Below are 15,195 nucleotides of genomic sequence, written 5' to 3' on the forward strand. Positions count from 1 at the left end.
AGATTCTGAGAGCCTTGAAAAAATGTTTATAGACTAGTCTTTAGTAGTGGGGAGGGTTGGCTGTGTACATTTTAGAAAAATATAGTCATATGATGATAATCTTATATTAGAAATATTAGAAAGTAAGTGATTAAAAGACGGAAGAGATTACAAAAATAAAGAGCATAAGATGTTTTAGGAGTTAGTCTAAAGTATAAGGCATGACCATGTTTATTTTGTTAACTATTAAATTGTTATTGCCTGCTAAGTGCTTTTAACACAGGAAGTCCTAATAAGTATTTGTTAAGTGATTGGCAACAAAAACCCAAGCAGTTGGAAATCAAGAATGAAATTGATGGTGTAAAATTTATAGAACTTGGTAACTAAATATAGATTGGGGGAAGAGACAAAGAAGAATGGAAGGCAGCTCTGAGGTTCCAGCCAGTGTGACAAAGAGGATGGCAGTGTCAGTGGGTTAAGGAACAGAGAGAGTCCAGTGGAAAACTGAGATTATAGCAGGACAACCATGTGACATATTTAGCAAACATTTAGAAATTCTTGAACTCAGAAGTAGAGCTGAAACTAAATATTTGAAGCAGCAGCACAGAGTGACTACTGAAGATTACACAGAATAATATGCTTGAACATTATTGCACTGTTGTTACTAACTTTGCAATCATGTAGGTTGCTTCATGTTTTGAGATAATCATATATATAAAGCACCAAGTACTTTAACAGTATACATAAATGTTAGTTTCTTTTTCTTACTCTCTGGTAGCAACTGGTTTATTAAGAGAGCATTTCATAAATGCTCTCTTAACACAGACAAAGCAGCTTTAAAGCAGAATAGGAGGAAAAGGAAGAGAGAGAAACTATCTTTAGGGTTAGGATTCAAACCAAGAATATAGTCATTAAAGAAAGGCTTCGCGAACTAACAACAGTCCTGTGGAGGTCATCAGATCAGATTAGATAGGAGGTCAGATGGAGTTATTTTAAGGCATGATCCTGTTGAAAGACAGACTGTGAGGGGATTTGAAAATTAACAAAGCTGAAGCAGTGATGAATATACTATGATTTCAGAGACTGGAGTATGAGTCTGGCCTTAAGTATTTAGTATTTTAAATATAGTAAGCCTTAAATAAATAGAGGATTTGGGTAGAGTAAAAATAAGGAGGAAGAAACTTCCTTGTTTTTTTACTGGGCTCATGAAAATTTTTGTTAAATAATGATAAATAGTTTATAGCTGAATAAGTACAACAGTGTCAGATTATGGTGAAACAGTATGGAGATCTTAAAAACAAGGGGAAGAAGAAGAAAATTGGATTTGGGCATTTTCTTAAGCACGTTCACTGATTTTTCTAGTGAAAGTAAGTTCAATCCTTAGAGTTTGTAATAAAAAATTAATGCAAAGATGGGCCTTAAGTTATTATTTTTGCATGACTACACATTAGACTTTATTAGAGTTATAATTTCTTGTATAATAAATAAAAGGCTTTTTTTCCCTCTTCCTTTTAGGTCAACTTTCTTTTTATGATGCAAATTCAAAACAGCTGCTGTATTCTTTTAAGACAAAGTTTACTCAGCCAGTACTGCCTGGTTTCATGGTTAGTACCTAATTTATATTTTATTTAGTTTGACAACTTTAAGAAGAATAATCTTTATTATTTGGGAAGCAAACATCCTATTTTTTTCTTCATAGTCATCTCCCTTTCTCCATTCCACTCTCTGAAATATGCAATTTTTTCTGTACAATTTTGGTATACTTTGTTGAAGTCAATGTTGATAAATAAAGGTACACAAATCATAAGCATGTAGTTTAGTGAACTGTTATAGGACTGTATTTGCTTTTGTAACTAGACCCTAGGATAAGAAAGAGAACATTACCAGAATCTCAGAAGCCCCTGTGCCCATTTCCAGTCCCTAATGGCTCGTCTCCAAAGTGTAACCAGTACTGTAAATTTAAATACCTTAAGTTCATTTACCACTTCTTTATATATAAGTGGAATTATATCTTTCTGACTCCAAATTATATATGTGAGGTTTATCCATGTACCATGTTGTAATTCCTTCATTCTCACAGTTATATAGCTTTCCATTATATGACTATATAATAATTTACCCATTTTAATTTAGTTGAATATGTGGATGGTTTCCATTTGGGACTGTATGTGTATATAATTTCAGATCTACTCAGTTACAGACTTATTTATATAAGAAAAATTCATATTTCATACAAATTGAAACATGGATTTGAATTCCTTATTTTTAAGCAAATGTTGTTGCTCCTTCCAACACCTTAACATTCTACATTTCTCCATAAAGTTAGGCTACTGTGGGAAATTCCAAGATCCAGTTAAGGTCACCATTACTTTGGTGAGAACTTTCCTTGATGTGGGGACTCCCTGTATAAATCAGATGATATAATTCAAGTACAGGTTCTGTGGAGTGTTTTATGTGTGTAGTCTTTCATTACCCCTAAATATAATCCCCCAATATGAAGAGGAAGTATTTAGGATATATATGGGTTGAAAACACAGTGCTTTAAATCTCATGACAAATAGTATTTTTTTATTCTAGATACCCTAAAATATTAAACTTAATGCTAACAAAGACTCCTGGTTTTTCACTGAAATCAGAAGTAAATAGTGAATAAAGTTATTGCTCATGGAAAAATTATTAGAAGTTATTAGATGGATTGTGTCTCTCTTTTTTATTTTTTTGTTGCCTTTTTTTTTTTTTTTTTTTTTTTCACTTTACTACAAATCTCCACTGTATTGGATATTTTGGGCTGTTTTTCCAAATTGGCCAATTAGAGACAAATTGTTTACCATATGGAACTCAGAAGAGATTTTTTTTTCAATTCGTAGATGTACTTTTATAAAAGATATTTCACTTGTAATATGAATCTATTTCATGTAGATAGGTACTGAGTTTATTCATTGTTATTTTCATTCCATATAAGGAGACTAATTACACATCTGCATCATAAGATGCTTTACAAAATTATTTTAAACTTGTTTTTTTCTTCTTTTAAGTCTTTTGTTTATTAAGTAAATGAGTATTAATATTTTCATATATAAGATTAATTTTTAAAGCCAGGTTTATGAGCTATAATTTATAGTATTGTATAATTCTGTGGGTTTTGACAAATGCAAAAACAAAACCACCATCATGATCAAGATATAAAACATTTCAGCACTATAGAAAATTTCTTTATATTCCTTTGTAGTGGACGCCTCCCATTACACCCAGCCCTAGTAATACGTAAACCATTTTTAGTCCCTGTAGTTTTGCTGTTTCCACAAAGTCATGTAAATGGAATTGTAAGGTATATAATCTTTTGTTTATGTAGCATAATGCATTTGAAACTCATCCATGTTGTTGTGTTTGTTAGCTTTTTTTTTTTTTTTTTTTTTTACTGCTAAGCGGGTTTTCATATATGTATACACCACAGTTTATTCATTCATTCACCAGTGGAAGGACATTTAAGTTTTTTCCAGTTTGGGGCAATTATGAATAAACGTGCAGTAAACATTCACGTGAGGTTTTTGTGTGAACACACAGTTTCATTTCTCTTGGGCACATATCTAATATATGGTAGGGTTCCTGAATTACATTGTAAGTGTATGTTTATAGATGCAAAAATTATTAATAAAATATTGGTAAATCACATAGAAAAACACATTTAATAGATATTGCACCATGATCAAGTGGTTTTCATCCCACTTGATAATAAATACTTGATAAATAAATAAAATACTTGGGAATTAACCTAATGAAGGATGTGAAGGACGTCTACATTGAAAACTAGAACACTGAAGAAAGAAATTTAAGAAGACTTAGAGGATGGAAAGGCCTCCCATGTTCTTAGATATGCAGAATTAATATTGTCAAAATGGCCATACTACCAAAAGTATTTGATGCAATGTCCATCAAAATGACATTTTGCACAGAACTAGAAAAAGCAGTTCTAAAATTCATTTGGAAAAATAAGAAACCCAGAATAGCTAAAGTAATCCTGAGCAAAAAAGAGTTATGATGGAGGTACTGCAGGCATCATGATACTGGACATCAAATTATACTACAGAGCTATAGTAACAGAAACAGCATGGTACTGGCACCAAAACAGACATGAAGACCAATGGAAATGAATAGAAAAACAGAGACAAACCCACATAAATACAGTTATCTGATGGTAGACAAAGATGCCAAAAACATGTTGGAGATAATATACACTTTTTAATAAATAGTGCTGGGAAAACTGGAAATCCACATGTAGAAGAATGAAACTTGACCCCTCTCACCCTACACAAATCAACTCAAAGTGGATCAAAGACCTAGGAATTAGACCAAAAATTCTGCAACTACTAGAAGAAAATGTAGGCCCAATGCTTGAACATGTTGGCACAGGAACCAGCTTCCTTCATGAGACTCCTAAGGTCCAATAAATAATACCAAAGATGAATAAGTGAGATGGCATCAAATTAAAAAGCTTTTGGCTGGGAGTGGTGACACATGCCTGTAATCCCAGCAACTAGGGAGACAGGAGGATTGTGAGTTCAAAGCCAGCCTTAGCAGAAGTGAGACACTAAGCAACTCAGTGAGACTCTGTCTCTAAATAAAAACAAAATTGGGCTGGGGATGTGGCTCAGTGGTTGAATGCCCCTGAGTTCAATCCCTGGTATAGAAAAAAGAAAAAAAAAATTGCATGGCAAAGGAAACAAGAGTATGGAGAGGGCCTTGAGAATGGGAGAAGATCTTTGCCACCTGCTCCCTCAGGTAGGACGCTAATATCCAGAATATATATAAAGAACTTAGAAAACAACATTAGGAAAAACAACACAATAAATAGGCAAAAGAACTAAATGGACACTTCTCAGAAGAAATACAAATGGTCATAAATATAAGAAAAAATGTTCAGCATCTCTAGAAATAGGGCAATGCAAATCAAAACTACATTGGTATTTCCTAATGGCAGTTAATAATAAATGTTGTTGAGGATGTGGAGGGGAAAGTATACTCTCATTGTTGGTGTGATTCCAAATTATTGCAACCACTCTCACTTCTCAGTACGTATCCAAAAGATGTAAGATCAGCATATTATAGGAATGTAGCCACATCAATGTTTATAGCAGCACAATTCCAACAGCCAAGTTATTAAGCCAACTGAGGTTCCCCTTCCAACAAATGAATGGATAAAGAAAAAATATATATATACACACACACACACACACACAATGGAGTATTACTAAGCCACAAAAAAGAATGAAATTATGACATTTGCTGGTAAATGTATGGAACTGGAGACTATAATGCTAAGTGAAATAAGCCAGTCCCTCAAAGTCAAAGGTAAAATGTTTTCTCTCATATTCAGAAGCCAGTCCAGAATAAGGGAGGAAGGGAGTGGGGGAGAGAAAAGGTGAGGGAATTCCATCAGAATTGAAGAAAGATTAGTGGACTATATTAAGGGGATTGAGGGGCAGGGAAGAGGGACAGGCTAAGGGAAGAACAGTGGAATGAATCTGATCTAACTTTCCTATGTACATATATGAATATACAATCTCACCATCATGCATATCCATGACATTAATAAAAAAAAAAACTAATAGATCAGGAGAATAGAGGGAAGGAACATGGGGAGGAAAGAGAAGGAGGAAAGGGCAAGTACTGAGGACTAAATTAGAGCAAATTATGTTCTTTTATAATTATTTCAAAATGAATCTTAATATTACATATAATAAAAAGAACCAATAAAAATTCTTTTTCCTTAAAAGCTTTGTAAAAAGCTACCAAAATGTTTGCCACGGTGGCTGTACCATTTTTGCATTACAACAGCCATGTTTAAGTTTTTCATATCCTTGTATCATTTGGTATTGTCAAATTTTTCTTACTGTCCATAAGCCATATATAGTGGGTTTTTTATCCTGTTGTTATTTGCATTTTCCTACTGACAAATTATGTTGAGCATATCTTTTCATGCACTTATTTTCCACTTGCATAATTTCTCTGGTGAAGTATGTGTTACAATTCTCTACTCACTTTTCTTGGGATATTAATTTGTTTTCTTATTGTTTTAAGAGTTCTTTATAAATTTTGGGTATAAATGCAAAAATTTTTGCAGATGTTACCTCCCAGTTCATAGCTTGACTTTTCATTTTATAGACATTTCCAAAGTGAAGTTTTTTATTTTCAGATGAAGTCCAATTTATCCAATTTTTTCCCATTTGTGGATAATGCTTTGCCTATACGTACCTATACATATGCATGGCATACAGGTCACAAAGATTTTCTCTTGTATTTCTTCCTAAAGTTTTACAGTTTTAGGTTCTCTTTTTAGGTCTATGATCCATTTTTAGTTAGCTTTTGTATAGTATAGTTGGAGTCTCATGTTCTCTGTATATTGATATCCAGTTCTTCTAGTACCATTTGTTGAAAAAGATTTTAACTTTCTCATTATCACCTTTGTGCTATTTTGATTAAATATTTTTCTAAGTCAATTAAATAACTTTTAAAAGGTAACCTATAAATTTTATAATTTGAGGATTGATTTGTGTTTTGGGAGTTTATCATTACTGAGCCTGCTAGTTTTAAAAATTTAGAATGTTAATTGTATTAGTTATAAATTTTACAGAGCAGTAGATTTTTTGGTTAAATACGCTGTGTAGTAAATACTGAATGATACAGGATATAATTGAGAGTGAGTATACATAAAGAACTTGAATTTTCCTTGCACAAACTAATGATAATTTAGATGGTCCATATGTTCATATTTTAAGCATCTTGACTTTTTCAAATCTTTTTTACTTTATCAAATCAGTATTTTTTCACATGCAAAGCAGTTATATCTTTCATAAATTCATTCATATTTTTCATAATTAATAGAACATGGCAAGTACATATGGATGTTGTCATTTGCAGTTTTCTTAGAAGTCCTTCTCAAAAAATTATTCAAGTTCTTATTGTTAAAAACACAGGGAAGAAATCAAATGGTTTTTATTCTGTTGACACAGGGTTGTTAGATTCCTATGGTAACATCAAAACCAAAAGCAATGATTGGAATAGGGAAGTTGATTCTTTGTACACTTTCCTTGGTTGTGAAGGTTAACATCAGTAATGATAGCCAGTTTCTTTTGCACAGATTGATCCAGTTCAGTTTCTCAATTTCTGCAGCCCTGAGTTTCCACTCTTGGGTTCAGCTTTGTTGGCTTCAGCTACCACAAAGACTTCCTTTTGGCCTTTGCAGCTTTAAAAGAATACTGAGCCTCTCTACTTCCCCTCAGCTCAAATATGAAGGTTATCAATTTGGGATCTGTCAATTTTCATATGCATGGCATTTGCCTTTCAAATAGAAATTTAAGAATCATTTAATTTCTTAAAAAAAAAAAAGAATCATTGAATTTCTGATTTGAGTTGAAATCTGACTTGAGATTTGTTTTTGTCTTTTCTTAGGTTTGGTGTGGTGGACTTTCTTTGAGTACTGGGATGCAGGTTCCAAGTGCTGTGAGAACACTTCAGAAAAGTGAAAATGGAATGACTGGTTCAGCCAGCAGCCTGAACAATGTTACTCAGTAACGCCTACGCAGAATGTTTACCCTCCCTCTTGACTGGGTGGCCTTTTCTGTGCAGTTACCTATCACAGAAATTTGTGAGTGGTGGAAATCAGGTTTGCTATGTTCTGCTTTAAGGCCTGGAATCTCTTAGCTTAAGCATCTAGTATGAAGCATTTACAGGAATCTACTGTGCAATATCATAGAAGCAAGCAGTTCTGGAGCAAGAAACTGATGTTTTGAAGAGTAAATGGGAAAGAAGGCAGTGTTTAAATATTTATATAGAAACTCGTTTTTGTGTTTCTTTAATTACTTTTGTTCTTTTAAAATGTTTAATTACATTTGGTAATCCTAGGGCCTGAGGTGAAAGGCTTTAAAAATTTGCTTTTCTTTCTTGACTTTCTTTTTTCCTATCTCATCACTACCTGTTATTTAGTATACACTAAATCTTTAAAATTACATAGCCCCAGCCCCACCAAGGTTTTCTAAAAATTGAAATCATTGATTGGGGACAGTAGAAGTTTTTTTTTTTTTTCTTACAATGGTGTATTTCCCCCTTTTATAAATAAGTTGAGTTTTGCTAAATTAACCTATTTACTGACTAGTTTTTATCTCATCTTCTACTTTCCAGAATATATTGCTATTTCTCTTGTAGTTATAACTCCAAATACAGAGTGAATATGAAGAATTTAAAAAGCTTAAAATCACCCAGATTTCAGTTTTGTATCTGCTATAGTAACACAATGGCAAAGGGTTTGCTCTGACTACTTTGCATTCCATCACTTTGAATGTTCAGCAAGATTTTTAAAAGCCTTATGTTTTCTGGTATTGTTGTCTACTTTAACCCTACCTTTAGTAGTTATCTTTGATAAAATTCCCCACTCATATTTGGCACTGATTGTAATTATACTCATTTTTTTAAAAAAATTAATAGGAATGAAAAAATTTTTAACATGGTTAAGGGTAGAAAACCAAAGGGATGTACCTAAAAGTATTCTTTAGTAATTATTTATTCTTTTTAATAAGATGTAGGAAAGGTTGAAACAACTGGAAAAAAATCTACATATCTCTGACTTAATTGGTGTGTTTTTCAACCAACCATTCAGAGGTTTTGGGGGTTTTTACCCCCTTATCCTTTTTGCTAAAGTCATATGCTTTTTAAAGGGGTATAATTCTTCTAAAAATCAACATAGTCATGTTTCCCAGCCTTGGGAGTGGTATATTTAAATTTAAACAATGAGTGGTATTGAACAGAACAAATCTATTCTTAAAAAATTGATCAAAGTTTGTTACTCAAGTCCTTTGAGCTAAACTAAAAGTTATAATTACAGTATTTAAGATTTCCTTGAGCATTTTAAAGAAATTAAAATTTATATTTTACTTAGTTTTTAATTTCTTTTATTCTTTCATTCTCATTTTAAATATCTTGTAATATGACAGCCTTCTTCCAGAAGTACCTTTGTTGCTTACATTTGAGTTGTTTTCTATAAAAAGACCTGCCCTCTTAAAATTTACTGCTTACGATATGATGTTTTGTTTCATTGATAAAAACAGATGTAAATGAGGACTTACATTTGACCTGGGGTATTATTTTCTTTTCTAGAGGACAGATATCCACACTATTATCTAATAATAGGTTGGTAATTTTAAAGACTGTAAGGCAGTTAAGGGAATAAAGTATGTCAATAGATAGTCTTGAGTCTCCAAGTATAATTTTGGTTTTTGTTTGTTGTATTTGGAAAGAAATTTTTGGAAAGTTCTATTCCCTATAGAAGGGCTATTCTAAGACCCAAGGAAACAGGAATTTATTCCCTTTCACACTCCAAAGCAGTAATTTAGTGGAGTGGCTTTGTGTGAAAAGCTGTACACAGTATATTTTAGCAAATACAAAACAAAAAAACCCAGATGTTCTTGTATAGAATTTTTTTACTATTATGTATTATATAATTGTCTTCTCATTAATTCAGTGCCTTTTTCCTCTAAGCATGCTCTTTCTTCATGCCTCATGCAGTGTCAACTGATATTTAAGCCAGACATATTACAGTTGTGAGAGCCTTCTGTTGCAAGGGCATGGGAAAAATGAAATATTAATTGGGCTGAAAGAGTGCATACAATTCTTTTTTGTGTTCTGCCATCATTTGGAATTTGCATATAAATTTTCTAACACTCATTTGCAAAATGTTCTAATTTCATTGGGAATTAATTACTAGCAGCTTTGTAGTAATAAATTCAGTAAATCTGGAGTCCAAGCTCACATCACATGTAATACTTGATATTAAATTATACCATCATTACATCAAAATTAGAATCTGAAGGCTCCCTCTCTGCTGCTGCTTCAGGGTCTCTAAATTAAGAGCAAAATGTGAAGTGTTTTAGTTTAACAATTGTAAGTTGGATGAAAAAGTCTGTCATCCTCATTTTTAAACTAAAAAATAATTGAATATAGTGCCTATTTAAATAATCTCAAATAAGGTAACTATTAACTTGATAATATTTAACATTTTCATTGATGTTTTGAGTTATAATGAGCTCTCTTGCTCAATTCATTATGGAAAGTTGCTAAACACTTTTAAATATCCTTTATTGCTTTATTTACCTTTTGTTTTGACAGGTCAAACATGACTGCTTTCTATAAAAGAAATGCATGAGAAGTTGACTATCATAGGTGCAAAAATTATGTTTTATAAAAATATGCATTAGTATTGCATTTCCCTCTTACCAGTTGAATTCCAAGCCAGTTGTATTAAACTGGATATAGAAATGAAGGAGCTGCCTTAAGCACTTTAGAAAAGGAAATTTTCTACAATTCATTTTGACACTTGCAGCTTACCATGTCACATACATCTTTAACTTTGGTAAATATGTATATACCAAGCATTTAATAATAATGCACATAGAAATTTAATATACAGTAATTATTTGAATGTTCCAGGTATAGGTGAATAAATTTACAGTATTAGGGGCATGTCTTGTCTGTACATGGGTTTAATTATTGGCATCTGTACCATTTGACAAACCATTAACTACTGCTATACAGCTTACCTTGTTCTGCAAATAGTAATCATTCCCTGTGTTATATAAAGTGACATATTAACTTGCATTTATTTTCTCATTTATGAAATTAAAGCATGAATAATATCATGTATAATTTGAACTGTGATCCTTGGTGGTATAAATAATAAAAGTAAATATTTGTGATAAAATCTTTTAATTAGGCTAAGATATTGTTTCATGACTTACTTAGAATAATTAGGTTTTTTTATGTTTCCATAAAATTTTTGTTATTTGTATATTATTATTTCTTTTAAAAACAATTTTGGAAAAGGATATATGTTAAAAATGATTATTCCTCAAAGAGTTTTAAAAGAAAGTATAACATCTTATTATGAAATATGTGATTCTGGGGTTTAAAAATTTGGCAATTTTCAAATCATCATAATTTCTTAAAGAATGTATTTATTAGATCTGTGTTCATTGATAGGCTAATTCATAAAACAAATATTTGAGTGTCTGTGATATGGCAGTGAAAATTTTATTACTTTGCATTCACATTTTCAAAACTAGTGTATTCAATTTATTGTGCAGCTAGTTTTGCTTCTTTTTAGTATGCTGAGACTGCATTTTAAAAATAATGTTTTGTTAAAAAGTCAGAAGTGTTAAAAAGTAAATTTGTTAGTTTTTAAAAAGCTCAAATTAACTGCATATAATATGGTTCACTTTTATGTAATCACATAACATAGGTTCAGCAAAGCTTATTTCTTGAGTTTATTTTTACTAGATATAGTCTTTCAGAGAAGTGTATGGTCACTCTGTATACAGGTAACCATAAAATTATTTGTTATTTTTAACCAAAACGTACATTTCATAATGCCAGCACTGGAGTATTATGAAAGATCATGTTTTCTTAGCCATCATAGCAAGATTACCTCATGTTCATAGTAGTTTTAGTGGTTTTTTTTTTACAGTATTTACATTTCTGCAATTATGTGTGATTTTTAATGTCACATATGATAGCACTGTTACCTGGAATATATGATTAACCTACATAAACATTTTTAATTGGTGTTGGACATGTCATATAAAGGTTAGTACTGGCTTAATAAACAGATACCAGAAATTGCCATGGTACTTTTCTCCTTGGACTACCCAATTATTAAGCTAAAAGTATTTGTTATTTCGGGGTCAGTATAGGGTACTGACTTTTGATTCATAATCTTTTAAGTTATATTTGTTTAAGGTGATATGTTTTCTTAATAATACCCAGTCAATATATGTTAGTCCTTAGGAATGGATGTATAGAGGATTTCACAGTAATGTAGGGCAGAAGGTAGGTGAACGTGTTTGCTTTGGCTTGGCACTTATTAAGTTTGGACTAATTTAAAATAAGTCAAATTGTAAGTGATTGGCAAAAGCCATTTTATTAATATTGGAACTTTTTGGAGAGCACAGAACAATGAGAATCCATCTTTTAAAAACATGTATAAAACATTTCTGATATCTCTAAGGTACCAAAGCACTGAGTCTAATTCACCTAATCTAAGGGAGACTCTTTAAAATCAAATTTATAACTAATTCATACTATAAGATACATAATAGCTAAAGTTTTAGAGTAATATAATTTATATTAAAAACCACTAGTCTTTAAAATACCTATATGTGATATTAAGATGATTTTGGCATCTTTTTCAAAAGTATTCAAAATTTATCACCTTAGCTTTATCATATACTAGGTCTGTGACAATTGTGTAAATCACTCATCACCTTTGGGCCTCTGTTGCCTTACTTAACTCATTATGTCTCAATTTCCCAAATATAAGACACCTATAAAAACCTATAAAATTGCTCAATTTAAGTTTTTATAGGTGTCCTATACATAGGAGGAGACAGTGGGTTAAAATAATTGTAACTTGTTCAGCCTACCTCACAGGGCTGTTGTGAGGAATAAATGGATGGAGTATGTGAAATTGCTTCAACAATAGCAAAGTGCTATGTAAATGTAAGCTGTTATTTTTAGTTAATGGATTTAAGTGTTCGGATACTTCTAAATGCCATTTACTTTGATAAAGCATGTTCTTAAAGTGGTATCATCATTGATTTTAAATGTGATTTTTAAAATAAAACCTTTTATCAAGATGTCATATAATATTAATTTAGTTTGTGCATGACTTGTGGCCTTTTAATATTTTCTTATCTATTTTAAGATTTTAAGACTTTCTAGAGTAGTAAAAGTTCTTCCATGGCATTAGTGTATCAGTGTAGAAGTATAGCATAAAGAAACAGTTTTTAAGCAAGCTGCTACTTTTCCATACAGGAATTTGAACTTTCAGCTTAAGACTACTCAGTGCCATGTGCAAAGAGTGAATTTGGCCTGAATAACTTTTTTTCCAAACAACTAAATGGTTCAGGAGTTTGTGTGCTCAGTGAACATTTGACAACAGTATTGCATTGTCCTTTTTAAAAAACAAGATGCATTTCAAAACCTTGTTAGTAAACCTAAATATCATTTATTATCTCACATACTTGTTTTGCTTTAAATTAGATTTATTAATGGAGATGTTTTACAAGTTATGTTAATCTACAAATTTGGTATGTCTATTATCTGGACATGGTTTCACTATGCAGTAATAAAAATTCTAATTCCTCAGGTTTAACCTTTAAGTTATGGATGAAGAACATTAATAAACCACATATATGCTCAGTTCTGCAACACTGAGTTAATGAACATATTGCCTCATTTTCCTTAGAAACAACACAAAGCTTTAAAATGGTTATCTTTAAAATAGAGTATTTGAAGTGTAGTAACTTGTATGTTTAAGTAATAGTATGTTGTGTATAGAATATCCTAGTTAAGTTTTTACAAAAGCACTTGGAATATCTCATCTAAAAATTAAACATTTTTCTCTTTCTTTTGCTTCAGTGCTTGATTTTCATCAATGTGTATTTAAATGCTTACAATGTGATTGTTGGAAAAGAGAGTATTTTTAAAAAGTCAAAGTAATATAGACATTCTGTACACCACCCTCTAATAATGTTATAATTATGTAGACCATTATGGGAGTTGGCTTCCTGCACTGGAGCCTTTTCTTGGTAGACCAATCCTGCTGCACTTGGCTAGGATATCTGGATAAGAGCTTGGGAAACTTGGATTTTTCTGTCCCCTTATTCCTATTTTGCATTTATATTGCATACTAGTGATGCATTTATGCCTACTTAAAAAAGTCAACACAGCAGGCACTGATTATGGTGCTTCCATACAACAGATGTACTTCTTTAAAAATATATTAATTTTTTAGTTGTAATTGAACACAATACCTTCACTTTATTTATTTATTTTTATGTGGTGCTGAGGATTGAACCCAGGGCTGCACACATGCGAGGCGAGCACTCTACCACTGAGCCACAACCCCAGCTTCAGATGTACTATTAATGGAAAGTTACTCATATTATGAAACAAATGATTTATCCATCATATGATACCATGAGTGTGTGCATGAATTCAGACTTAAGTCAGAGGAGATGGATCATGGCCTGATTGCCACATTGTTGCTATGACTCTCCATGGAATAAAAAATTGAAGGAGCCAAGGGATTGTGACTCCTTGGAATCCATGTTCCTCTACCCACTTCTAGACTATGCTCTACATAGTCAGCACCTCAGAATTCCTTGCCTGATCAGCCTGAAGCTGTCCTCTGGGACATGTATAGGTCTCTTCCCAAAGTCCATCCTGTCAAAAGATTGTACTACAGGTATTTATTACAGGTGAATATATCCTGTTTTAGCTTTTTCACTGCAATGACTAAAGGACCCGACCAGAACAACTGTAAAGGAGGAAAGGTTTATTTTGGGGCTTACAGTTTTAGAGGTCTTAATCCATAGAAGGCTGGCTCCATTCCTCAGGGCTCGAGGTGAGGCTGAACATCATGGCAGAAGAGTGGCAAAAGCTCAAGTGTGGTGATCAGGAAGCAGAGAGACTTCATTCACCCTTACAAATATATACCCAAAGGCACGCCCCAATTCCCACTTCCTTCAGCCACACCCTAGCACTTCACTGACCACTCAGTTAATCCCTATCAGGGGGTTAAATCACTGATTGGGTTAAGACTCACAACCCAATCATTTCTCCTCTGAACCTTCTTGCATTGTCTCACACTAGAGCTTTTGTGTGATACTCACATCCAACCATAACATCCCAGTGAGTGGCAGTCTGTAGGAAATGTGAATGGATTTAGGCTGTGCAGACTGGGATGCCCACATATGTCCAAGGTCAATCTAGTATTCATGTTGTAATTCTTCAGCACATATCTGAAGAATCTGAGGATTCTATATTTGAAAATGGATTTCTGTTCCTTGAGATATCAATATATTAAGGTAGATGGAAATAACATTTGATGGTTAGCTCCAGCTTCATAAGAGACAAACATGAGGCTTGGCCTCCATTTGTATTTTTGCCCTAGATCCCACAAATGTTAGAAATGTGCCAAGATGTATATGTACACACGTACCTGAGTGAATTTTTAAACATGGATGTTTGCTTGTAATGGAGGCGGCTGTTATCCACCCTTGTGACCCTCTTGTAATTACATTGGCTAACCAGATATTAAAGCATACTGACTGACATGGTGAGCTGAAGGCTCATAGCTGATCCTCTAGTATACTTAAGAAATACTGG

The 15,195-nt window shown here is 32.5% G+C and overlaps 1 protein-coding gene across 5 annotated transcripts in view; it reads left to right on the plus strand.

Moving 5' to 3' along the window:
- Fsd1l (fibronectin type III and SPRY domain containing 1 like) overlaps positions 1–12,659 on the plus strand; it is a 67,382-nt gene extending 54,723 nt beyond the window's left edge. For all 5 annotated transcript variants that reach the window (XM_071600803.1, XM_071600806.1, XM_034636755.2 and 2 more), the window contains 2 exons: positions 1,495–1,583; positions 7,429–12,659. In XM_071600803.1, coding sequence (XP_071456904.1) covers positions 1,495–1,583; positions 7,429–7,551 — 212 coding nt within the window. In that variant the 3' untranslated portion in view covers positions 7,552–12,659. The remainder of the gene's footprint in view (positions 1–1,494; positions 1,584–7,428) is intronic.
- Positions 12,660–15,195: the final 2,536 nt, after the last annotated feature.

Source organism: Marmota flaviventris, chromosome 13 (genome assembly GCF_047511675.1).
Source record: "Marmota flaviventris isolate mMarFla1 chromosome 13, mMarFla1.hap1, whole genome shotgun sequence".
NCBI lineage: Eukaryota > Metazoa > Chordata > Mammalia > Rodentia > Sciuridae > Marmota > Marmota flaviventris.